Source organism: Alnus glutinosa, chromosome 9 (genome assembly GCF_958979055.1).
Source record: "Alnus glutinosa chromosome 9, dhAlnGlut1.1, whole genome shotgun sequence".
NCBI classification, from domain to species: Eukaryota; Viridiplantae; Streptophyta; class Magnoliopsida; order Fagales; family Betulaceae; genus Alnus; species Alnus glutinosa.
Genome location: NC_084894.1, coordinates 1,842,267 through 1,867,998, shown reverse-complemented (window position 1 = coordinate 1,867,998; position 25,732 = coordinate 1,842,267). Strand labels below are relative to the sequence as shown.

The following is a 25,732-nucleotide window of genomic DNA, read 5'->3' as shown; positions in this document are numbered from 1 at the left end:
GTTTATCATTTAAGCTTTTCACGTTATAACATTGTTATGACTTGACTTTCATTATTGTTGTTGTTTGGAGTTTTGGAAAATCTTATTAAGAGAAAGAGTCTACGTTCAAAGGTATCCTTTTTCTTAAATCCTATAAATTATGCTTAGTTTATTTTACTAGTAGTTTATACTATTGTGTGTTTGTGATATCATAAAAATTTGAAATTTTAATTTCGAATCGAATAGGTACTTTGATGTAATAAAATTATACAAGTTCGTTCCTCCTAACCAAAAATCTTGGTTCCGCCCCTACATGGTACGACACTAATTATTTTAAGAGTTTAAGATAATAAAAAATAAAAATTTAATAATTAATTTAGTTAATTGAGTCTTAAAAAATCTTAAAAAGCCTCTCGACTTGGAACCTATTCAAACTAGACTACTGTCAATTTTTCAAATTGATCTCTGCCCTCTATAATGAAAGTGGCATTTCAACCCAACAACCGTCGTTGTTGACTGGTCATACCATTGTGAATTACGTGCCACCGTGACTTCTATACAATTGTTTTTATTACAATTCAAATATCTAAACTTGTACATCAACTTGTCAACTATGATGGGATATTCGGATGATTTGCATATGCTTAAAAAGTGTAGCTAATTCACAAGGTGGGGACAAACAAATTTGGACTAATTAATTACAATTAGTTGCTCGTATTACATATGGTATAAGTAACATTACGAGCAATTTAAATTTCTGTTTAGACATGTGAGTTTTGCATTTGCTCTCTTTCTAGAGCTGCCGGCATGCAATACGCACAACTAATTTCAACTTATGGTCAATCTTGAATTATTTGAATCACCTTCATAGATTAATTCAGTTGATAAAATGTTTTAATATTATTTTAAAATATTTGATTCTTACCTGTATTTTTAAAAATAATAACTAACCCAATCTAGTAAATTAAAATATATTAATTATATTAAAAATACATATAAAAATCACATGGTGTAAAAGCAAATGTCAATTTAACAAGCCCAATTGAATAATTGACCAATTAATGCTATGGATTTGGAGCCAATTAATTGGATTGGGCTGCCACTTGGTCTTTCAAGAACTTATCTAGAACCAAGTAGTCGGATCGTTAAGGCCTATGTGACTTGGGCCAACCACAACCCCTACCCTTTGAACCTCAAGTTCAACCAGTAATTAGGGATGTTTGAGTGACATTTTTTTTATTATATTTTATTATTTCTGAAATACACGTTTAGATTGTTTTTCTAAATTTGAATTGAATTATGCTCAAGTTTTATTCAACTTTTTTTAATTTCGTCTCAGGTTTTCTAAATCATCCAAACTTAATTTCAAAAAATAAATTTTATCGGTATTCACAATTTTGAATATAGTAAAGAATAATAGAATATAATACCAAAAAATCGTACACCCAAACGTACTCTTACATTTTCTAAAAAATTCAAAAACCTGATAATAAGGATAAAGTTATCCTCCAAATTAGGGCAGTGAAAATTCAATTTATTAAATTAACACATATTCAAAATGCATAAGATTCTCGCATGTACTTTTAGAAATCATTTGACCACCGGATAATGGGAGATGGCTTAAAACCATGCAAGAGGTTAATCATAACTCTAATCTTGAAGATAATTTAATTTCTAAGAGAGTTCTAGCAATATTACAGTATTTTCCACCTAAAAAATTCTAGAATTTTTCTCTCCACAAAGAGTAAACTGTAGCAACAACCATCAGCCTGACAACTAAACAAAGAAGGTTCTCTTCAAAATCAGTCACCATATTTAAAATCTATCTTAAGCCTTGATTTGGTTTTCTTATGGGCCTATAATAAATTCCTTACTTTATTTAGCCAACATAACCATATTTACCACACCTTAACTTCTCTATAAATACCTTACATTGTAAAACCATTTCAAACGGTTGAATACAATAAAGATGTAGTACTCATAAGGGCACTTGACAGTAATGAACATAAGCCTCTAAGGCTTAACCACCCCAATTTTTATTTTTATTTTTTATCTCTTTTCTCTTTCTTTTGCTTCTTCAATTTCTCCTCATTTTGTTCAAACAGCTGGAGTTCAACTTGAAATCAACCTATTGTCAAATTCTCCCATTCCACAGCATGAACTAGCTAGCAATTTAAAAAGAAAATAATAATAATAAAAAATCAAATCAAATCTTTACAATTTACAGAAAGTGGTTAGAGTTTCACAATATTCTAATGATAAACATAAAGAATCATATGGTCGATCATTAATATTTTACGCCATACCAAATATTCAAAAATAAAAAATAAAAATAAAAAAATTTACGCCAAAACAGACGGTGTCTAAATCCCCTCGGGTGTGTCTTTACCCCATGGCTCATCAATGCCCTAGCTTGATTTATCTAGCACGGGAAAAGCTATTTCTTAAGAGCATTCATAACAGCTTCTCTTCCCTTCCCTTCCCATCCATTTTTCCTAAATGTAGAGAACAAAACTACTTTTTGTTTCCCTCTAAAAAAAAATACTCCGCAGCAGCTTCTTTTTACCTTTCCCTTTATCAATAAAATATTATTTTTTACTTTTATTTTAATTTTTTATTTATTTATTTTAGTCTCTCTCTCTCTCTCTCTCTCTCTCTCTCTCTCGCTCTCTCGTCCTCTTCGTCAAACAGATGCAAATTTCCAAGCCTCCTTTCCCCCATAAATGAGCCAAAGCTGGATTTGACCAAAGGTGAATCAATCCTACGCATCTTGCATCGAATCAATGGCTACAATCCAAGATGACTTTTGTCTCTCCCCTTCCAAATCTTGTAGTTGGTTCTCAATCTCTCACTCAAATCAGAATATCCAAGCAAAAGCTGCCATGAATCAAGTTGCTCTGCTGCTTCTTAACAAGAAATGAATATGAATGTGGAAAAGGGAAAAACTTCATAGAGAATTCAGAGAGTTTGGAAACTGAAATGAGAATCCCATGGAACACTTCACTCTGCAAATAGTTTCAGCCCACACCCACCTCCCAATACGAAACAAACAAAACATCGTTCTGCCAAAACCTCCTCTCCCTTTTCTATTCACTGGAACAAATGTTATGAATCTTGGTGACGTGTTTGATTTTGGCCGCTTATTTGTAAGCTTGAGCTTGCTACAAAAGTCCCAGCCTAATGTGAGTTGTGAATTGTGACTTGATCCAATTCCTTCCGGCCAGTATATTTTTCCTCCTTCCGATTTTTCTCCTGTTGCAAAGAGGTGGCCATGGTGGTCTGAGTTTGGATGAAGAACGGACAGCCATGGACAAAGAAGAAGAAGAATGGACGATAAAAAAAAAGAATGAAGAAGAAAGGAGTGGGGCTATGTGAAAATGCATGACATGAGAGAGTGTTTTCTTTTAATGATCCCAGTGGAAAAGTCTCACAAAGGGATGCACACCTGCATTCATCAGTCATGTATAGCAAACTATAGTGATTGAATTATGACCTCATTATGATAAGTCGATGACACATAACTAATAACAATAAATCATGACCTTTTGCTACTAGCTCATTGACAAGAATGTATACTTGTCAATGTAATATTTTATTCCTTCCCTGTTAACATCCCCACTTAGTTTTCCTTCTGAAATAATTAGAGCTCCAAAGTGAGATATACTTGATAATTTCCATTTTTATTTCAGAAAGTTGGGATTAATAAAAACGAGAATTCTACTTAATTGGTAGCAATCGAGACCATGAGATTGAGAATCTGTATACATCTAAACCCATCTCTTTCATAATTCCCACATCTTCCTGTATCATATAATCACAAAAAGACAAGTTACAGAAATTCTGATCAAAATATTTTTTTTAGTTGTCTTATATATATATATAAGAAAATTTATTTTTTCAAAAAAAAAAAAAAGAAGAAGAAAATTTATAGGTAATTAATTAGGAGTTGATAAATTAAAGTGAATTTTTCTATTCATTTTTTTTTATTATGAGGGCGCTACCTACCTTGCAGCGATGATATTGATCAGTGGCTACATCTCCGTTGCTTCCATCCGTTATCCTACCTGCAATTACTTTCATCTTAAGTTCACATTATATTTAGGGGATAGTAAAGGGTTTTTTTTTTTTTTTTTTTTTTTTAAATTAACTGAAAAACAAGACGTTGAAGAAAGCCAAGCAGTTTCATGGGCGCCGGTACTGCTAGTACTCAATGAGCCAAGAAGCACCAGAAGGCCTAAGAGTAGATAGCCTTCAAACGCCATCATAGTTTTGGTTTCCCTGGCTGGAATTTTTTCGGTGGCCTTTTTGTAGTGGAGCACTAAAAGAAAAAGAAAAGAAAAGAGAAAAAACAAAACAAAATTTAAATGATTATTGGTCTCTCAAAAATAAATATACATACAACAAATGTCTTGTCTTGGCTGGATTTGCATTTCTTGCTATGTTATCGAGACTAAATTTCCTTTCGCAAAGGCCCAAAGATCGATCTTCCCCTCCCTCAGCTCGTTTGGGCCAATCTCTCTCACAACCTCTCTTCCTTTGTTTTTGCAGGTCCAAGACTCGGGCTTGCCTCGTGCATGAGTTCCCATGTGGGTTTTTTTTTTTTTTTTTTTTTTTTCTTCTTCTTTTTCTTAAGTACGAATTCTCATTCAACCGGAAATGATACAAACATTAATGCAAAGGGGTGGGTTCCCCAATAATAAACCCAAATCTGAAAAAAGTAGCACCAACGTGAAGAGTAAAATGATAACCAATGAGGGAATCGTAAGTTTTTAGCTCTAGAGGAACTGAAAATGTTCCGACCCTATCTACCTTGAACAAAGTCCAGGTTTGGTCCGCACAAGGTGGATTAAAGACCAAATCAGTGGTGAACAGGAGAATGACCTATGGAGAGGACTTCAACCGGCGGTCCAAAACAAACCCTTAGAGAGGGTTGGGTGTCCATTAATCTGGATATGGAAGAGGATTGACACCACAAATAACAGAATAAAACTTCCAGTGAATGGATCTCCAAAAGAGACCATAACCCAACAAAGAAAAATACAGATAAGGAAAAACATAAAGCATAAACCTATCACAAAGCATCGGAGGTGAAGAAACCATGCTGGAAATCGTTCTTGGCAGCAGATAGCAGTGTGAATCAGTGCGCTCAGTGTCCAGATCTGACGCGTGGGCTGCACGCTCCAACGCCGAAGTGCCGGGCGACAAAACGGCTGACAGTGGGTTGAAGGGGGAAGAGCCTTGGTTTCGATGGAGTGGGTCGCTTGGCCTCTGAAGTTAGTAGATCTAAGGTGAAAAACCTCAGATCTAAGAACTTCAAAATACAGGGGGATCCAAGGCCATGAACGGGAGGAGGCACACCAGTCCGATTCGGTGGAGGAAAAACCACCAACGATGCTATAGCAACAAGTCTGAGGAGGGGCTAGTGAGAAATCTAGCAAGAAAAGTATTACAAAGGAAGATAAGGACCTCAAAGGAGGCATGCGCAGGGCAAACAGGATGGAGAAAAGAAGCGAGGAGAAGAAAAGAGGGGAGGAGAGAAGCTCCAAAAGCTTGGAACTGCTTTCCCATGGCAAGTTTGATGGAGGGAGTGGCAGAGAGAGTCGTGGGCGAAGCCTCAAGGATTTTTTCCATGTGGCTCTGATTTGATGCTGAGTTTGAATTTTGTTTTTGTCATTTATATTCTATTTTAATTAAATATTTTATGTATTGGATCTTACTTATTAAGGGAGAATTTGAGCCCGCTTGTGAGAAGAAGTATTAAAATAATAATTAAATGATTAAAATTAATCATTTTGAAATAAGTAGTGATTTAAGAAACTAACCTTCAATTGGAGATGCTCATATTGAAGTACACAAAAAACATTATTTTATCATCAATGACCTTGCCCTATGGGCTTTTTCTTACTATACATCTCTTTGCTCTCTTCTCTCATTGTCTTATTATCTTTGATCTCTTTATAAACTCACCTAATAGTCCATATATTAGTGTCATGTGACACAAAATGAACTAAAAAAAATTAAACTAAATTTGACAGGAAAATTTAAATATTATGCCATATGGCGTAATATTATTTTTGCATTGATTTCTCAAAGTTGAAGTGCCTTCTCATGTAGAATGTATAAATCCATTTCATGAGTCTGTACAAACAGAAATCAAACTATTTATAGAGCATATAGACGGAGAAGAATTATTAATACATCATGAGCATCAACCGTTATGTCTATTTCGTGAGGAAAGTCTTGAACCAATGGGCTGAAAGCTTAGGGTGTCTTTTCAGTCCGTTCTTATAGTCTACGTAGTTGATGCCAAACCGAACTGTGTAACCTGAGTTCCATTCGAAGTTATCCAACAATGACCATGCAAAATATCCTTTAATGTTTACACCTTTCCTGTTCCCAAAACAAAAAAGAGTCGAAGCCAGCAAGATTTGAGAGCAAGAGAGAGTTATTGTTAAAAGGGATCCATATTTTTAGCAATTCAGACAGCAAGTGTGAAAGACTTCTTTTGATTGGGTTCACATGTCTGAGCAAAAAAATGTGCTACTCAAGATTTGTATGGGTATGTGAATTTCATAAAAAAAATTCTCACGTTTGTTGCCTAAATTGCTAACAATTCAAGCAATACAACTGTTGTAGATCTCTATTCATTATTAAGAACTTACTTGATAGCCCTCCAATGATACCGAAGATGGCTATAGTAATACTCAATTCTTTGGTTGACCACAAGGGCTTCCTCAAGCGACAAGGTGGCATTATTGACCTCATCAATACCTACAATATACTTGTAGATATTTAGGTTCAAATGGGACATCTAATGGTACCACTCTGTTCCAATTTGTCATGAAGTTATGTGAAAATAATTGAACCAAAAATAAAATATATGAAACTTACCATTCTCGGTAATATATATTAGCGGATTATGGTACTTCCCCTTGACATAAAGCAAAAGATGCAGAAGTCCTCTAGGGTAAACAAAGAGCCAACTTGATGCAGCTTGTGATTTAGAGAACTTCTAATTATATAGATAATGATAATTTAACATGGTATCGAAAGAAATGTTTTGAATTCAAACTTTTTCTATATCATTCATCTTCCATTTTTAAAGTTAGTATAATTAAGATACATAAGAAACCCATAAAAATTGATTCAACGTGTTGTATATCTACTTACTGGTGAGATTAGCAAGAGAATCTGTCAAGTAGCTTGGATTTCCAGAATTAAGGTGAGGTGAGGTGAGTTGGCTGCATAATTGGAAGTATAGTAGTTTAATCCAATGAAGTCAAATGACCCTTTTAACAACTTAGATTGCTCTTTCGTGAACTTGGGTAATCGCTTTCCAATGAGAGATCGCATGCTATGGGGATAGTCACCATTTGTCAAGGGATCCAAAAACCTGTAGTAAACCATGGAATATTATAGTTTAGAGGTAATTTGATCATTTCACGTTTTTTTTTTAAAAATAAAAATAAAAAATTATAATTAACATATTACAATTTATTTTCAAATTAATATGAAAATCCGCAACAAATTCTTCGAATAAATGGTTTGTTTGGGTTAGCGGTTTCAAAATACCCAATTTTTGAAAACGTTGTTTTGCTATTGGTAAAATTGCTGTGATTTTAAAGACACTCCTTTATTTGTGATTTTAAAACATTTACTTTTTTATATTTTTCAAACTCTAAATTTTTAAAAACAGATTTCCTAATGATTCATTTTTTACCATTTTGTTTAAAATTACACTTTTAGCCCGCAAAAATTAGAAGGCCAAACGGACTCTTACTATACTAAAAAAACACCCAAATAAGAACTCACCATCCCAACATGAAATCAAGGGCATGTAGCGCGGCATTACGGTGGTGCCTGGCAACGGAGAATGGCACCATCCAGTTGGAATTTAGCGTAATCCAAATAACTCCTTTTTGGGCTGCCAGAACAAAATGAACATTGGTTAAGAAATTCTCCCAATTATGCAACAGTAGAGCAAAAAGAATTTGTACTTGAAGTTCGAATAATAACCAATTAGCAATATGTGTGTAACAAAAACTGTATCTATCAAATTTAAAAAAATTCTGTCAAGATTGACAAAAACATTGGCAGTGTTTAATAACATTAGGATCGATTAACAGTTTTTTACAGGATCCACAAATCCGACATGAATTCAACCTGAAATTTGAGAGTTAGAGTCGAGATCATAAAAATGAGATAAGATATTATATAATTACCCCTAACTAATATTTTTTCATATAATTAAGTACCCAAAAGTTTTGAATATATATATATATATATATATATATATATATATATATATATATATATATATATATATATACTTGAACAGCGGCTGCATGAGCAAGAAGCTGGTAATGAGAAGTCAAATATGGTTCTGTGCTTGAATCTCCACCGGTGCAGTTCAGATTTTGCCAACTGGAACATCGACCAGGTGCTATTTGCCCGCTTGCATAACCACCATTGCGGTAGCTCCATGGCTCATTTAGTGTGATCCATTGCTTTACACGATCACCAAATTCCTTGAAGCAAAGCTCAGCATACTCCCTAAAGTCATCACTGAAAAGAAACGTGCTCAGAGGTTGCAAGTTGAAACCCATGGGGAATATGATATTACTATTACAAAAAAGGGGGGGAAAAGTCGATCTACTGATCAGATGGACAAAATTAAAGGGAAAATAAACAATGTGATCTTCAGTTAGTCACTTACACAATTTGAGGACTTAAGAAACCACCATACTCATCTTCTAACGCTTGGGGAAGATCAAAATGAAAAATTGTCACAAAGGGCTTTAAACCTTGATTTAGTAAGAGACGAGTGAGTTCTAAGTGCAAGATATATAGGTGGACGACATATGATGGAAGATAAATGTTATTCTTCATATTCATTTATTACACTTATTTTATACTAGCTGACGTGAGGTGATTTAAGTAGCTAGCTTTCTATGTTAGCTACTACTTAAAACATGTCATGCACGTTGGCCAGTATAAAATAGGTGTGATAAATAGGTATGAATGATAATATATATTACTTGTGATGGAATTATGATAATGTATGACCTTTATAATATATATTACTTGTGATGGAATTATGATATTGCATGACCTTTATAATGTATATTACTTATGATGGAATTATGATATTGTATGACCTTTATGCAGGAGCTCATTGATGATGTTGTTGTAATATTTGATTCCTTCCATGTTCACACCCCCACTTAGCTTCCCTTCTGAAATTTAGACCCCAAAATAAACTTGTTATAATTTCATATATATAGCGTTAGAATATATTATCAGATTGCATTTTAGATTATGAGATTTGATTTCAGCAATGAATATTATATTGTAATTGATTGTAATATCCTAGAATCATATTTGATTGTACTCAAATATGATTTTATTCTCTCTGCCTACCATTTTGTATTCTTTGTATCTCCTTATAAATATGAACATTTTGTATTGTAAATATTATTAAGTGAATAAGAGCAAAATATAGTCCTTGTGGCTTTAACCAGTGGATTTAGGTAATAGATCGAACCACGTAAAATTCTTGTCTTTTTTCATTTTTTTTTTCTTCTTCTATATGTTTCGCTATTTATTTATTTTCTCATTTCCATATAGAAGGGTGTTACGTGCTTACGTAACATACAATGAGAACTTGACAATAATGATAGATATGGTAGGATTTTTAAGGAATCCAAGACCTCCGATGAGCAATTAGAGGCATCTGAACTCACAAACACAATGTTTGATAATTTACTTGATTGATTACTTTTATTCAATAACAAAACAGTATTTAAAAGAATGAAATACAATAGAAAATAGAGTCGGACATAAAATAGAATTTTCATTTGACTCATAACTCAACAACCTAACCTGCTGACAACAGACTCGATCTTAAAAAAGATAAAAGAAATAAACCTAATCATATCCAAATAACAACATAAAAAAATAAACATGAGACATCTACCCACATAACAATAGTAAACTAATAAAATAACTAATGAACTGAATAACTAGTAAAGCATTAAAACACTACTAAACTGAATAACTTAATAGATAATACTTCCCAACAGACTCAATACCTAACAAGGACTATACACCTTACAAAGGGTCAAAAAATAATATTGATATCAAATTAAACCTTGATCATATATATTTTGATTGTACCCTATTTATTATCTTTTTATTTTATCTGTATTTTTATTGAAGAAAGTAGCTTGCTAGAGATTAATCTTACTTGGCAAGACTCAGGACCATGAGATTGAGAACCTGTATGCATCTAAACCCATCTCCTTCATAATCCCAAAATCTTCCTATAATATATACTATGAAAAACAAAATTGTTATCAAATTGTCACGAACCTTAAACTGGCATAAACCATTAGAAAGGTGATCAAAATACAAGTGACATATATGTTCTTTAATTTTTTATTATGTGCTCCATACCTTATAGTGATGATATTGATCAACAGCGACATCTCCATTAATTACTGCCATCCTTTATCCTACCTGCAATTTCATATAAATTTTGTATTCTTAAGATATAAAAGATTTATATGCGCGCCGGCCCTACTTTAAGCTGTGCTTTTGAAATATTAATTAAATGATTAAATTTATTACTTTTATCATATTTACTTTTTAAATAAGTGATGATTTAATAGGATATCAAAACAAAAGTCATGACTTCAAACCCTTACTCTACACTTTGCCGTTATTTCAATAAATATTGAGAGTGCGACGGTAATGTGTTGGATGGACAAGCACGTGCTTGCTCCTATAATACTAAAAGCTTGGGTCTTAAGTCATTGTGACTTTAATTTCTATCTTCATGAAAAAAAAAGAAAAAAAAAAAAGGGGAAGCTTTTGGAATCCTTAATAGTTATATATCTTGAATTTTCCATTCCCATCTCTACCCAAAAACCAAAAAAAAAAAAAAAAAATGAAATATTTTTGCTATGCTTATAAGTACTAGCTAGTATTTAACCCAATATCGCATACAATATATATATATAAACACTTTCTCCACACGGATCGAATAAAATTTAGACTTTCACCTGCAGGCGTGACCGTAATAAATTGTTTGGACTTAAGTGACTTACTACTCAAGCCGACCTGACGACCTCTATAGGTTAATGTTGCATACAATATTGGTAATTCATACTTTGAGATAGAGAGAGAGAGAGAGAGAGACTTGGATATCTATGGGCGTAAGTATCCCATATACTTGGTCGTCTGCCACCTTCATTTGCTACACCTTCATACTGGATTTTAAAATAAATTGGCATATATACAGACAGTCAGATATATGCGTTATGCTTGCTTGACATCTCAAGACACTTTATGAAACCCTATTATGATACAAACACGTAGGACTTACTTGGTAAGACGCCGATGCCGTTCCAAAAATGAAACCCTCCGGAAAAATTCTCCGGTTGAGTGCAGTAGTGCTATGGCTTGGTATAACAGCAATGCTTTTCACAATTAATGAGCCAACAAAGACCAGGAGGCCAAGGAGTAGTAGATAGCCTTGAAATGCCATTGCTGATTTTAGTTATTATGGGAAGGAGGCACTATACGTCAGGGCCTTTTATAAAGGAGTAGAATGTAGATTGATAGCCTTGAAATCCCAAACTGATTTTGGTTATTAGTGGAGGGAGGCACCGTCAGGGCCTTTTATAGACAAGTGCCGCTCAAAAAAAAAAAAGACAGAAAAGGTAAATGACTCGTAAGAATAAAAAAAGGAAGATAAATGACACCCAAGCATTCTTATCCGGCTCTCTATTAAATTACTACTTGATGCGGGTCAGTTTTATTAATTTTTTTTAAGATCCATTTTATTTAAAAAAATCATGACTTTTGAATCTGACATTGGATTGAGACAAATCTCATGGCATTTAGAAGCTTATTAATAGGGTTACAATTTTGTATTTCATAAAAATTTCGTAATTCGAATGTTTACGAGGAAAAAGTTGTCATTTTGTGTTATTTATACTGAAAAGTGTTTTTATTTTGTTTTTTTATAATTTTTTATGGTTCCGAATTTAAGGATTATATAAGCCTATTAAGATGGCTTTATCCTACAACTTATGTATTTTCTATCAATTTATCAATATAAAATACTATATAAATGATTTTCTATCTTTTTTTGACTTTTGCCTTGATTGCTTGATAAAATCTTGATTTGAGAAGAATTATATTTCTATTGTTGCTTGACCCCACAAGAAAAGCAAGACATCGAAGAAAGCCAACATTTAGTGGAAAAGAAAAAGAATTCTATAAAAATCTCTCTTTTTTTCCTTTTTAACAAATAAGTAAGCAGATTGTAACATTTAATGCAATATGACATAATATATATCATTGATTACCTGCCGAGAAACTGCTCCGGTTGAGGGGAGGAGTGAAGCAGTATGATGGGCGCTAGTGCCGCTAGTCAATGAGCCAAGAATTAAGCACCAGATCGAAGGCCTAAGATTACATAGTTTTTCAAGCTATAGTTGAAGTTGATCATATAGTTCGATCTTAATTCTCCTATAAATAGGAGTATGTTATATTGTAAATATTATTCAAAGACATAATAATAAAATGTAATCATTTAAACTTTATCATGTAGACGTAATCCTGTATATGGATTTTATTTTATTTTTTGCCGGCTTTTGTATTTTACGGTGACCGTCCCTTGGTGTTTTGCGGCGAGATCTGACTGTCCCTTGGTGTTTTGCAGCGAGATTCGACTCTGTGGCCAAATCCGACAGCCTCATCAGCAGTCTTCGGGCCAATTTCCAAAAAAATAAATAAATAAATAAAATTGAGTTTGAGGAGATGTTATAATTGAAGACTATCATACTTGAAGATTGTGACCTAATTACAGTTAAAGACTATCACTTAATCACAGTTGAAGATGGTGACCTACGGTCCTAGCTAATTCTTCTATAAATAAAAGTCTATGACCTAGTTACAGGTCCTAATTCTCCTATAAATAGAAGTACTATGTTTTATTGTAAGCATCCCTCAGAGACCAAACCATGTGATTCTTTGTGTATACTTATTTATATTCCACATTATATTATCTTTCAATACGAGGAAAAAATCCCTTAAATTAGAGTTAACAAATCCCTTAATCTACCAAAATCAAATTGTCTAAATCTCTTCATTTATGAAATACAAATCAACATTAATCACAAAAAAGTTTCTATCCTTGACAATATCGAGCAATCTATCCTGCCATTACAATTACTGGCCCCTACCATCATTACAATTTTTATTAGAACCCAATCATAAATCAATTTGCATGTTGCGAATCTCATAGATCGGAGCCTATGGATCATTCTCTCACCAATTGCATAATTAGGCAAAAAAAAGAAAGAAAGTATAAAGCGATTATTATTTAACAAGCATTGGAGTCTGTACACAAAATAATCACATTATTTAAAGAGATTACAGATGGAGAAGAAATGATATCTTCAGTTTATTGATTGGAATTCATGTAAACAAAAAAAAAAAAAAAGGTTTATTGATTGGAATTATACGGTCCAATATTATTATATAGATAGCTGATAATTATATGAGCATCGATTGTACGTCATGTCCGTTTATTTCTTGAGGAAATTCTTGAACCAACGGGCTGAAAGCTTAGGGTGTCTTTTCAATCCGTTCTTGTAGTCCACGTAGTTGATGCCAAACCGAACTGTATAACCTGAATTCCATTCGAAGTTGTCCAACAATGACCATGCAAAGTATCCTTTAATGTTTACACCTTCCCTGTTCCAAAAAAAAAAAAAAAAAAACACAAATGAAAACAAAAACAAAATACTCAAAGCCAGCAAGATTTGAGAGCCAGAGAGATAAAGAAAGCGATTGTTAAGCGATTTATAGTACTATTTTTCACACCCATTTCATACTCGATGATCATGTGTCATGTTTCAACTATGTTTTTTTTTTTGTTTTATGAAAAAAAAAATAATAATAATATAAAAAGTTACTTAAAATACATACATCACGATTATATTGTAAAATAGATGCAAAAAAATAGTTTTACTCTTGTTAAGCGGTACTTACATGATAGCTCTGCGAAGATACCAAAGATGGCTATGGTGATACTCAATTCTTTGGTTGTCTACAAGGGCTTCCTCAAGCGACAATGTGGCGTTATTGAACTCATCAATCCCTACAGTATAGTTGTAAGTAGATATTTAGGTTCAAATGGTCTTCTAATAGCTGCCATTCCATGAAAAGCTCCAATTTTCCATGAAGTTATGTGAAAATAATTTAAAAAGAAAAATTACCATTCTCGGTAATGTAGATTAGTGGATTATGATACCTCCCCTTTATGTAATGCAAAAGATCCAAAAATCCTCTAGGATAGACATAGAGCCAATCAGACGCAGCCTGTGATGTAGAGAAAATAATGGAGGGTATTTAATTATAAGAGAATCGATCTGCTCAAACCCTTTCCTTTACTTGTAGAGAACTAGCTAGCTAGAGGGAACAGATTTATATATTTTGCAATCAAACAGCTTTACAGTATGTTTTGGCCCCTCATATAATAAATCCTAGTTTTGTTCTGAGGCTAGGAACTTTCAATATACCAACAGAGAAATGTAGATTTATTTAGCACATACAGGTGGACCAATGAGGATCCCGTTGCGCTCAGCTGCCACGATAAAAAAAATAAAAAAGAAAAAAAAAAAGGGTGGTCTAGTTAGTATAGATACACAAGAAACACATAAAAATTAGAATAAAATTTTCTTCTAAATTGGGTTAGAAGAATCATATGTTATCAAGCTGAATAAATCAATAGAATCTATGAAGCTGATATGTGTGTGTGTGTGCGTGCGCGCGTGTGTGTTCAAAATGCACATTTGATTGAATATGATAGCTGAACCAGTAAGTTAGGTCAACTGGTCACTATGCACCTGCATAAAACTATTAAAAATGCGTATGAGAAAAACTTTATATAGGAATTTTGATTTACGTTAGCTTGATAGACTGAGTTATTATAAGAAGTTACTTTAATCCAATTTGGAAGAAAACATTAATTATTCTAAAAATTATGTGTTGTATCTACTAACTTGTAAGATTGGCAAGAGAATCTGTTAAGTAGCTTGCATGTCCCGCATTAAGGTCAGGTGCATTGGCTGCATAATAGGCAGTATAGTAGTTTAATCCGATGAAGTCAAATGACCCTTTTACAAGCTTCGATTGCTCTTTCGTGAACTTAGGCAATCGCTTTCCAACCAGAGACTGCATGCTATGGGGATAGTCACCATTTGTCAAGGGGTCCAAAAACCTACAGTAAATTAACCATGAAATATTACAATTTTCATTCAAATTAACATAATAAGTAAATAAATAAATAAATTGTAACAAATTCTTCAAGTACAGGGGCAATCAAACAAATTGACACGTAGCACAGAACTTACCAACCCAACATGAAATCAAGGGCACGTAGCGCGGCATTGCGGTTGTGCTTGGCATTAGAGAATGGCACCATCCAATGGCTTACTAGCGTAATCCCTATAACACCTTTTTGTGCTGCCTGAACATAATTAATGAACATTGGTTAATTAATAAATTCTCCCAATTATGCAACGGCAGAGTAAAATGAATTTTTATTTGAGGTTCGAATAATAGCCAATTAGTAGGTGCATGTGTAACAAAACTGTATCTATCAAACTTGCCAAGATTGATAAAAATGTTGGTAGTCTTTACTAACAGTAGGGTTGACATTTTTTCGACACGATTTGCGAACTCACTATGAAATTAGTGAATTAGGATTAAAGGATTTTGCTAATTTAGTTAAATGGGTCAGGCTACCTAGGGTTGACCTATATAGTTTATACCTATGTCTTAACATAAGCCGAACCTGATATGGGACATTTTAGAGTTGGCAATTTTTTACACGACCCATAAACCTAACATGAATCAAACACGAAATTAATTAGCGGGTTATGATTGACGGTATGGATAGAAATTTAACTTGAGGGGCCAAAGTGAGAAAAGAAAGACCTAAAATAATTTTTAATCAAATTTAACGGCCTAGCCTTTTTTTTCTTTTTCTTTTTTCGGTGTGTGGAAGGCCAGCCCCTTGATCCATCATTGATTGAGGAGTCTAACATTGACTTATATAATGTTATAAGCATGGCTCAACATAATCTGAACCCAACACGCGAACAAAAATTGCCACCGGTAACTATCAAAGGTTTTTCATATAATTACCCAAAAGGTTTGATCAGGTATACGTCACTGCAATCATGCACATTGAATATCATTTAGAATAAGATGGAACCTGATATTTTTGCTTGTACACTTGAACAGCGGCTGCATGAGCAAGAATTTGGTAATGGGAAGCCAAATATGGCTCTGTGCCTGAATCTCCACCGGTGCAGTTTAGATTTTGCCAACTGGAACATCGACCAGGTGCAAATTGCCCGGTTGCATAACCACCACTGCTGAAGCTCCATGGCTCATTTAGTGTAATCCAATGCTTTACACGGTCACCAAATTCCTTGAAGCAAAGCTCAGTGTAGTCCTGAAAGTCATCACTGAAAAGCAACGTGTACACATACATAGATACATAAATTAGATTGCAACCCCAGAGTTTGCATTAATTTGGTCATGATTAGAGCTAAGTTTGCAACCCATGTGAATTGGTCTGGTTTGCAACCCATGTTATCGTCCAACTCAATTGGCAAGACAACTTATTTTGGCAAAAATAAAGTACGTTTATTTGACAAGAATAAAATATTCTTCATTTCAAAAAAATGTATTCTCTATTTAGGAAAAAAGAAAGAGTATTCTTATTCTCCAAGTAATATAATCTTATTTATTAGATCCTATCTTTCCTTTTAAATGTAGGAAATCAGGGATAGTTAGAGCTTGTAATAAGGGGTCTTCTATAAGAACCCGAGAGGTATTGAATAAGAGCATGGTACAATTTCTTCCGCTCTCTTGAAGCAGTCACCAATTTCAATGTTGTTTACCCTAACCGATCTTAATCCTTTATGGCTTGATATTGGTTACATGGCGGAGAGCAACAAATTAAACAATGACCAGAAGAGACAAACATTGTAAATAAACAAAGAAAAATGAATATAAATAAATAAAAAAGTTCAAAATGTCTCAGATTCAGATAGTAAAATCTTTTGACCTCGTGCCAACTATAAGTAAATGAGGGGATCAGATTCGATGTTTATCGAAGATAGAGGCAAAAGGATATATATTAAACAAAACTCCATGACAAATTTGTAGCTAGCTTTCTTAATTGTTAGAGTCATTAACAATAATGCACTCCATCAAATGGGTCCTCATTCAAATCATAATTATGATAATATATTACAAAAAAAAAAAAAAAAAAGTCTACTGATCGATGGACAAAAGGAGATCGAGGGCAATATATATATGTCATGATCATGAGTTAGTCACTTACACAATGTGAGGACTTAAGAAACCACCATACTCATCTTCTAAGGCTTGGGGCATATCCCAATGAAAAAGTGTCACAAAAGGCTTTAGACCTGCATTTATTAATAGAAAAATAAAGAGTGAATTATATAGGCAATAAAACTGGATGACGGAATCATGAGATTGATTTATGACCTTTATCCAGGAGCTCATTGATGAGGTTGTTGTAATATTTAATTCCTTCCTTGTTCACACCCCCACTTAGCTTTCCTTCTGAAATTTAGACCCCAAATGAAATTGTTATGATTACATACAAGGTCAGAAAATAATATTTACTTCAAAACCTTGTACCCTATTTATTATCTTTTTTATTTTATTAGTATTTTTATGCAAGAAAGTAGCAAGCTAGGGATAAATCTTACTTGGCAACACTCGGGACCAAGAGATCGAGAACCTGTATGCATCTAAACCCATCTCCTTCATAATCCCAACATCTTCCTATAATATAATATATAATATGAAAAATAAAGTTGTTATCAAATTGTCGCCAACATCAAACTGGCTTAAACCATAATTAGAAAGGTGATCAAACCTTATAGCGATGATATTGATCAACAGCTACATCTCCATTACTGCCATCCTTTATCCTACCTGCAATTTCATATACTTCTTATATTCGATCGTAAAATATATAAAAGAGATTTATTTCTATGCGCTTCTTTGAGCCATAAGTTAACCAAGTACTAGTAGAACACCGTACACATGCCAAACTACCCAAATAAGTACAGACAAAAATGCAGACAATTAACTTTGTTGTTTTAGCTAGTCATGTGAAGATGACAGTAAACGTTCGGTAGTCATGGAGAATATATGAAGACAAAGGATATATAGAGCTTTTCCATTGGCCTCACTTGATTCGAAGAACCAATAAAATAACCCCATGGTTAAACTAATCCCTATATTATTGCATCTTGTAGAAGTATTTCTAATTCATTAAGAACAAGCCTATCTAACATTTTATTTTATTTTTTAGAAACTTTGGTTAACACTTTTGAACTTTCGATCGCTTTTGTAATATTTCTCAAAGTTTAAGAACTCTTAATTTAGTATATCGATAAAAAAGTTACAATTTCACTCATCTATTAGGATTTTTCATTAAATTCTAATGGACAGAAAATCCTAACGGATGAGTGAAAAATTTCCAAAATACCATAAAAAAATATTGTAATTTAATGGTAATTTTGTAGTTTTATAAAGTTCACAGGAATATAAAAGTCATTTTATCCTTTGATCATTTGAGTTAACCCCAAACGGTAATAGAAAAAGTGTGATTGCAAAAAAATTAAAAGTACGATACACTAAATGGAGAGTTCCTGAACTTTAATTAAACAAACAACTAAAGGTTTTTTATTATTATTATTTTTTTATTTTCTAATAAAGATGCCGTAGGAGTTTGTGCTAGGTTAGGCACGAAACCCAATTGGGTTTTGACTTCAGAAATTTATGCGGCTTGTTAGTCAATCGGGACATGATTGGGTTACAACCCCATCACAACTCCCTCACAACCCCCACTCACAATGGTGTGGGGCCCATGTGTGTGGGCCCCACACCATTGTGAGTGGGGTTGTGAGAGAGTTGTGCAAAGGGGTTGTGGTTTTATCATTTTCCTAGTCAAGATACCAATTTAAACTATTAAATTTATTATTTTTAATTTAGCTTCACTTTTGAAATAAGTAAGAATTTAAACATCAAAATAAAAAAAAAAAAAAAATTTTTACCATGCCTACACAAGAGGGAGAAGTGAAAATTTAAATTAGTAACCTCCACTTCATAAGGCGTGATCCCCATCCGATTAAACTGTCCCTTAGAATGAAATAAAAAATTTTAATTCAAAACTTAACTCCATACTTTCTATTTCAGTAAATATCGATTCTTTTTTCAGCAATTTTGCATCCACTAAAAGCTGATCAACAAAAACCAATTCGGCATCAAATTTTTCCCTTTTTTACAAAGGTAAATAATTTTTTTTGCATCCCTCGTACATCTCTTTTTTAAATTAATCATTAAATCTCTAGAACTTCCAAAAACTCACATATAGATCTTACAGATTAATTATAATTTTTTTTTTAAAAAAAATATACATGTAATTATAAATCTCTTTTACAAGAAATCTGCCAAGAGCATACATTCACATCCCCATCGCCTCAAGACAATTAAGTTCTTAGGTGTCGTTTCCGTAAGAAACAAGTCAAGGACAATGAAAACAACAAAGCCATTTAAAGCGTCCAAATATGCAAGGTCTTTGCATTTCATTATTTTTTGTACCAAAAAAAAAAAGTGAATATATAAAGAAAGAAGTTATAATATAACCCAATATATATTGCATACAATATTGGTAGTTCATACATTGTTTTCAAGAGAGAGAGAAAGACCTGGATATCTATGGGTGTAAGTATCCCATATATTTGGTCCTTTGCCACTTTCATTTGCTGCACCTTCATACTGGATTTTAAAAACAAATTAATTGGCATATGTATGTGCATGATATATAGATGCGCCATGCTTGACACTTTATGAAATCCTATTATGATACAGACAGGTACGTACGTAAGACTTACCTGGTAAGACGCCGATGCCGTTCCGAAAATGAAACCCGCCGGAAAACTGCTCCGGTTGAGTGAATCAGTATTGTTTAGACTTGGTGTAACAGCAATAATGCTATTATCAATCAATGAAGCAAGAAAGACGAGGAGGCCTAGGAGTAGATAGCCTTCAAATGCCATCACTGATTTTGGTTATTGTGGGTGGGAGGCACTGTCCGTCAGGGCCTTTTTATAGACAAACTGATCGTTTAAATAAAAGAAAGAAAGAAAGAAAGAAAAGGACAACGAAATTGAGAGGCAATACGCAAGTTAATTATCATAACTCTCAATTTAAGAGCATCTCAATAACCAAATGACTCATAATTTGACTATTATGAGCCTCAATTAGACATTTTTACTTTTTAGCTTATTTACGGTAGACACTATAACGAATAAAAAATTAAGAAAAAAAGAAGTGACACTTTTCTTTGTTTATTATTTTCTCCTCAATCACCCATATCTCCACTACAAAAAAAAGGGGGGGGGGGGGGGGGGGGGGATTTTCTGTTGATTCATTTAGCGATAATTGAACAGTAAAAAGACGTTAAATTTAGCGTAATTTACTGTACAAACGACGTCAAATTGAAGTTAGCACCGTTTATTATTTAAGTGGTACTAAATTTAAAATTAGCGTCTTTTGAACAATAAACAACACAATATTTATTTTGGCACCATTTACTGTTCAAACACTAATTCTTATGGTGAAAAATTTAGTTATATATTTTTGTTTAACCTTTTTTTTAGGGAGAGAAAAAGAGAGAGAGATATCACAGAGAGGAGCTCTCTTGGGCTCCTGTGCACGCAGGAGCTTCAAAGCTCCCGCACAGTCCCTTCATGCACTCCTGCGTAGGAGGCTCAAGAAAGAAGAAGAAGGAGGAGGAGGAAGCTCCAGGAGCTTCTACAGGAAGATAAGAAGAAAAAGAGGAGGAGGATCCTATTATTTTTTTTTTATTCACATTAATGTCATTTCACTGTTTAAACGACACTATCCAAGTAGTTTCATTTGAACAGTAAAACGGAGCCACTGGGGTAGTGTCGTTTACTGTTCTAGATAGTGTTGTTTGGACGGAAATGGCGTTAATTAGGGCCATTTGAACAGTAAACAACATTAATTTGGAATCTCATCCTTATGCTTTGCTCCGTTTTTAAAACAATATTATTCAAACGACACTAAGTGCCTATTTTTCTTCTTCTTCTTCTTCTTATTTATTTATTTTTTTTGGGTTGTGATTCATCTTCCCCATTCTTCTAATTTGCACATCGAGAGAGATACAGTGAGTTTGAGAGAGAGAGATTTGTCAATCCTCATGACCCATATCCTCTTCTGATCCCACTTTTCTTCCCACGACATTTCCAAAACGCACAACGTACCGTCTCTCGCCGACATGATCATCAATCTATTTGATGGGATCACTTCGGATAATTTTTATAAGTGTTGATCAAATAGCTGATTTTTATTACTATATTATCAAATTATATCACAGTCGTATATTGATTTATTTACTAAATAGGAAAATCAAATTAACTTACAATAGAGTTGTACATGATCATACGAGATTGATCATTATTGGATCCAACTTTCAAGAACCCATTATTAAAGTATTTTAAAAATTCTTAATTGTGGTTTGATGAATACTTCAATTATTTAAAAGGAACATAATTTCAGGCTTTTCAGCCTTTTGGGACTATATATATGTTAGCTTTCAAGATCATTTTGGAACTATTCTACTCTTTCGTTGCAAACCTATGTTGGTTGTGGTCATGAGGGTCGGTTGATCAGGACTCAGTCCACACACTCCAATAAACAAGCCCGCAAGTACTCCAGGAAATTAAATCCTGGCAAAGGATTAAGTTTGAATTTAATTTTGCTTTATATTCACATATATAGATGGCGGGTGCAATTGTGCAAACTGATGACTAGCTACCATTCTTTTTTTCTTTTTTCTTGAAGCAATTAAACTAACTACCATTCTACCTAAGAATATCTTCATATCTTATTAGCAATTAGTAGTGTCAAATCCCATGGCCAGGATTTTCCACGAGCCACTTGACAAAGAAAATTAAACATTCATATATCCATTAATAAGTAATGCTAAAATATTCTCCTTGTGTTTTCTTGTATCTTCTAAAACTGGCTAACGTGGTTTTTAAAATTAATATTGAATTAATATATAATAACAATTTATCACAAATTCAATTATGATTTTAACTTAAAGCCATATCAATTTTAAAGGAGTAGAAGGGAAACGTGCATGTAGCATTATTCATGTATATCGATCTTCAATCTTGATCTTCAATATGTGACAAGTCCAATGGCCAAAAATACAAGAAGAAAAATACCAACAAAAAAAGAAAAAAAAAAAAAAAAGAAGGAAATCTTATTTAAAATTTCGCAGGGAGAATTTTACACGTTAAAGAATCAAAAAGTCAAGAATACTGACTATTCCTCAAACAAATTAATTGTCTGGGGAATATGATATATATTGACCCTAGAAGAATGACATTTTTGCTTAATTGTTAGACTGGCCTCCTGGTGCAAAATGCATGCCCTATCTACCACATCAAAAAATTATTTCCATCCAAATTAAAAGAATTAATATTCAAAACTGGTTGGCTCAGTTTTGAGTTGTGATTGATTATAACGGATCCTAAATTATTTAATTTTAGTCGAATTTTGCTTAGCTTCATTGAATTTGATACAATTAAGGGTATCAGTGGATTGAAAGCCCCATCAGTTGATGTTGATTCAAATTTATTGTCCTTTTAATGGCAATGATATGGACTAGTTTATTTGCAATACTATTTTTTTAAAAAAAATATTATTAAATTTATTGAAAATTTTTAATTATAAAAAACCAATATTGAAATTATTTGTAATCAATATTGTTGGGGATAAATCCCACTCAACCCGATCCAAAGAGGAGATTCAAAAGTCTAATAAGGTCCAAACAGATAAGAATAATGATAAGATAAGAATAATGATCATATCAGAGGTCTAAGAAGATATCAGATCAGAAGTCTAAAAAGATATCAGATCAGAAGTCTAAGAAGATATCAGATTGGAAGTCTAAGAAGATATCCAATTAGAAGTCTAGTAAAGGATTGAAGTCCAATTAGAACTCGGACAGCAGTTCTAGATCAACAAGGAGCAGGAGTCCTAATCCAGGTTTGACTCCACCTCTATGCCTATAAATAGGCCCATACCCCAGGTATAAACTAAGACTCAATTTTATACACAAAGCATTATTTCCTCACAGAAGCTAACTTAGGCATCGGAGCGGGACCCCCGGAAGGGTCCCTAGGTTTTGTTGTTTTGCAGAGTTATTGAGAAGCGTGAAGAACATCAAAGGAACGTGCAGATTCACACCATACCGGAAACTGTACCAACAGTTTGGCGCCGTCTGTGGGAAACGATTATTCGTTCCTCATAAAAGAAAAAGAAGATCCAGCATGGTGATGAACACACGTTCCGGAAGCCAGACCAACCGACAGCCCGTGGCCCCACAGGAACCGGCTATTCAGAATAATTTGCAGCCTCCACCGAACCCTCCCCCGGGGGATGGAGATCAAGATCACATAGCAGCGTTGGAAGCCCAGATTGAAGACTTAAATGCAGAATTGTTACGCATAAGGCAGAGACAGCCCAATCCCGAGATGAACAGGGATGAGCGTGAGGAAGCAGAAGCCCTAGGCATAGAGAGCCGAGGCAACAACAGTATCTGCCCGTGATCCCATAAAAAGGACTCTCAGGAATTTCAGGCTTGCTTTTATTTTTTAGTATTTATATTTGCAAAGAACTAGACTTTTATTTTTAATTCAGACTAGACAGAAAATTCCCCAGATTTTGGGAATAAGTATTTTCAGAATAAATGAATAAAGCTGACTTAAGCATCGGAGTGTTCCCGGTCTAGGGACCAGGAACCCGTTGATGTTGTTTCTTTTGCAGGCAAAAACTCTCGGATCAGTCCTAGCCGAGAGTCTCGGATCAGTCCTAGCCGAGATCAAGAAGAAAGGGGGGTCGTCTCGGATCAGTCCTAGCCGAGAGTCTCGGATCAGTCCTAGCCGAGAGTCTCGGATCAGTCCTAGCCGAGATCAAGAAGAAAGGGGGGTCGTCTCGGATCAATCCTAGCTGAGACCAAAACTTCTCGGATCAGTCCTAGCCGAGAAGGAGCCTCTCGGATCAGTCCTAGCCGAGAGCAAGAACAACTTCTCGGATCAGTCCTAGCCGAGAAGGAGCCTCTCGGATCAGTCCTAGCCGAGAGCAAGAACAACTTCTCGGATCAGTCCTAGCCGAGAAGGAGCCTCTCGGATCAGTCCTAGCCGAGAGCAAGAAAAACTTCTCGGATCAGTCCTAGCCGAGAAGGAGCCTCTCGGATCAGTCCTAGCCGAGAGCAAGAAAAAACTTCTCGGATCAGTCCTAGCCGAGAAGGAGCCTCTCGGATCAGTCCTAGCCGAGAGCAAGAACAACTTCTCGGATCAGTCCTAGCCGAGAAGGAGCCTCTCGGATCAGTTCTAGCCGAGAGCAAGAAAAACTTCTCGGATCAGTCCTAGCCGAGAAGGAGCCTCTCGGATCAGTCCTAGCCGAGAGCAAGAAAAAACTTCTCGGATCAGTCCTAGCCGAGAAGGAGAGTCTCGGATCAGTCCTAGCCGAGAGCAAGAAAAAACTTCTCGGATCAGTCCTAGCCGAGACCAAGAAAAACTTCTCGGATCAGTCCTAGCCGAGAAGGAGCCTCTCGGATCAGTCCTAACCGAGAGCAAGAAAAACTTCTCGGATCAGTCCTAGCCGAGAAGGAGCCTCTCGGATTAGTCCTAGCCGAGAGCAAGAAGAAACTTCTCGGGGGGTCGGATTTAACCCTCGGGTTTTGCAGGTTTTTCAAGATACAGGGAGAAAACCCTAAGGAAAAACAAGAAGGTAATTGGGGGGTAAGATTTAACCCTCGGGTTTTGCAGGTTAGCAGGTTTTCAGAAGGAGACAAAGATCGGGTTTCTTTAGACATGGAATTCCCATTATTCAAGCAAGCTTTGGATAAGGGAATTGGGGGGTAACTGTTGGGGATAAATCCCACTCAACCCGATCCAAAGAGGAGATTCAAAAGTCTAATAAGGTCCAAACAGATAAGAATAATGATAAGATAAGAATAATGATCATATCAGAGGTCTAAGAAGATATCAGATCAGAAGTCTAAAAAGATATCAGATCAGAAGTCTAAGAAGATATCAGATTGGAAGTCTAAGAAGATATCCAATTAGAAGTCTAGTAAAGGATTGAAGTCCAATTAGAACTCGGACAGCAGTTCTAGATCAACAAGGAGCAGGAGTCCTAATCCAGGTTTGACTCCACCTCTATGCCTATAAATAGGCCCATACCCCAGGTATAAACTAAGACTCAATTTTATACACAAAGCATTATTTCCTCACAGAAGCTAACTTAGGCATCGGAGCGGGACCCCCGGAAGGGTCCCTAGGTTTTGTTGTTTTGCAGAGTTATTGAGAAGCGTGAAGAACATCAAAGGAACGTGCAGATTCACACCATACCGGAAACTGTACCAACAAATATATATACTTCTTTCTCAAGCTAGCCATCAATATATTTTTACCGTGATCTTTGTTAATATATATTCCAATTTTCACATCATGCACTTTAAAATCCTAGAGATGATTAAGTTTGAAGCCAATGAACTTGTAATTGTATGTATATACGT

At 34.5% G+C, this 25,732-nt stretch overlaps 1 protein-coding gene and 1 pseudogene across 1 annotated transcript; both read right to left on the bottom strand.

The window, feature by feature from the left end:
- Nucleotides 1–6,085: 6,085 nt before the first annotated feature.
- On the bottom strand, nucleotides 6,086–11,527 carry LOC133877554 (beta-glucosidase 13-like; annotated as a pseudogene).
- Nucleotides 11,528–13,345: 1,818 nt separating this feature from the next.
- On the bottom strand, nucleotides 13,346–20,206 carry LOC133877303 (beta-glucosidase 12-like). The gene is made up of 13 exons (XM_062315556.1): nucleotides 20,007–20,206; nucleotides 19,821–19,890; nucleotides 17,981–18,039; nucleotides 17,811–17,886; nucleotides 17,584–17,661; nucleotides 17,414–17,501; nucleotides 16,274–16,529; nucleotides 15,408–15,523; nucleotides 15,057–15,274; nucleotides 14,607–14,638; nucleotides 14,271–14,373; nucleotides 14,044–14,152; nucleotides 13,346–13,746 (listed from the first exon to the last, which is right to left on the bottom strand). Exons 1-13 carry the CDS (start codon nucleotides 20,169–20,171, stop codon nucleotides 13,578–13,580), a joined length of 1,539 nt encoding a protein of 512 aa, XP_062171540.1. The 5' UTR covers nucleotides 20,172–20,206; the 3' UTR covers nucleotides 13,346–13,577.
- Between the last annotated feature and the right edge of the window lie 5,526 nt (nucleotides 20,207–25,732).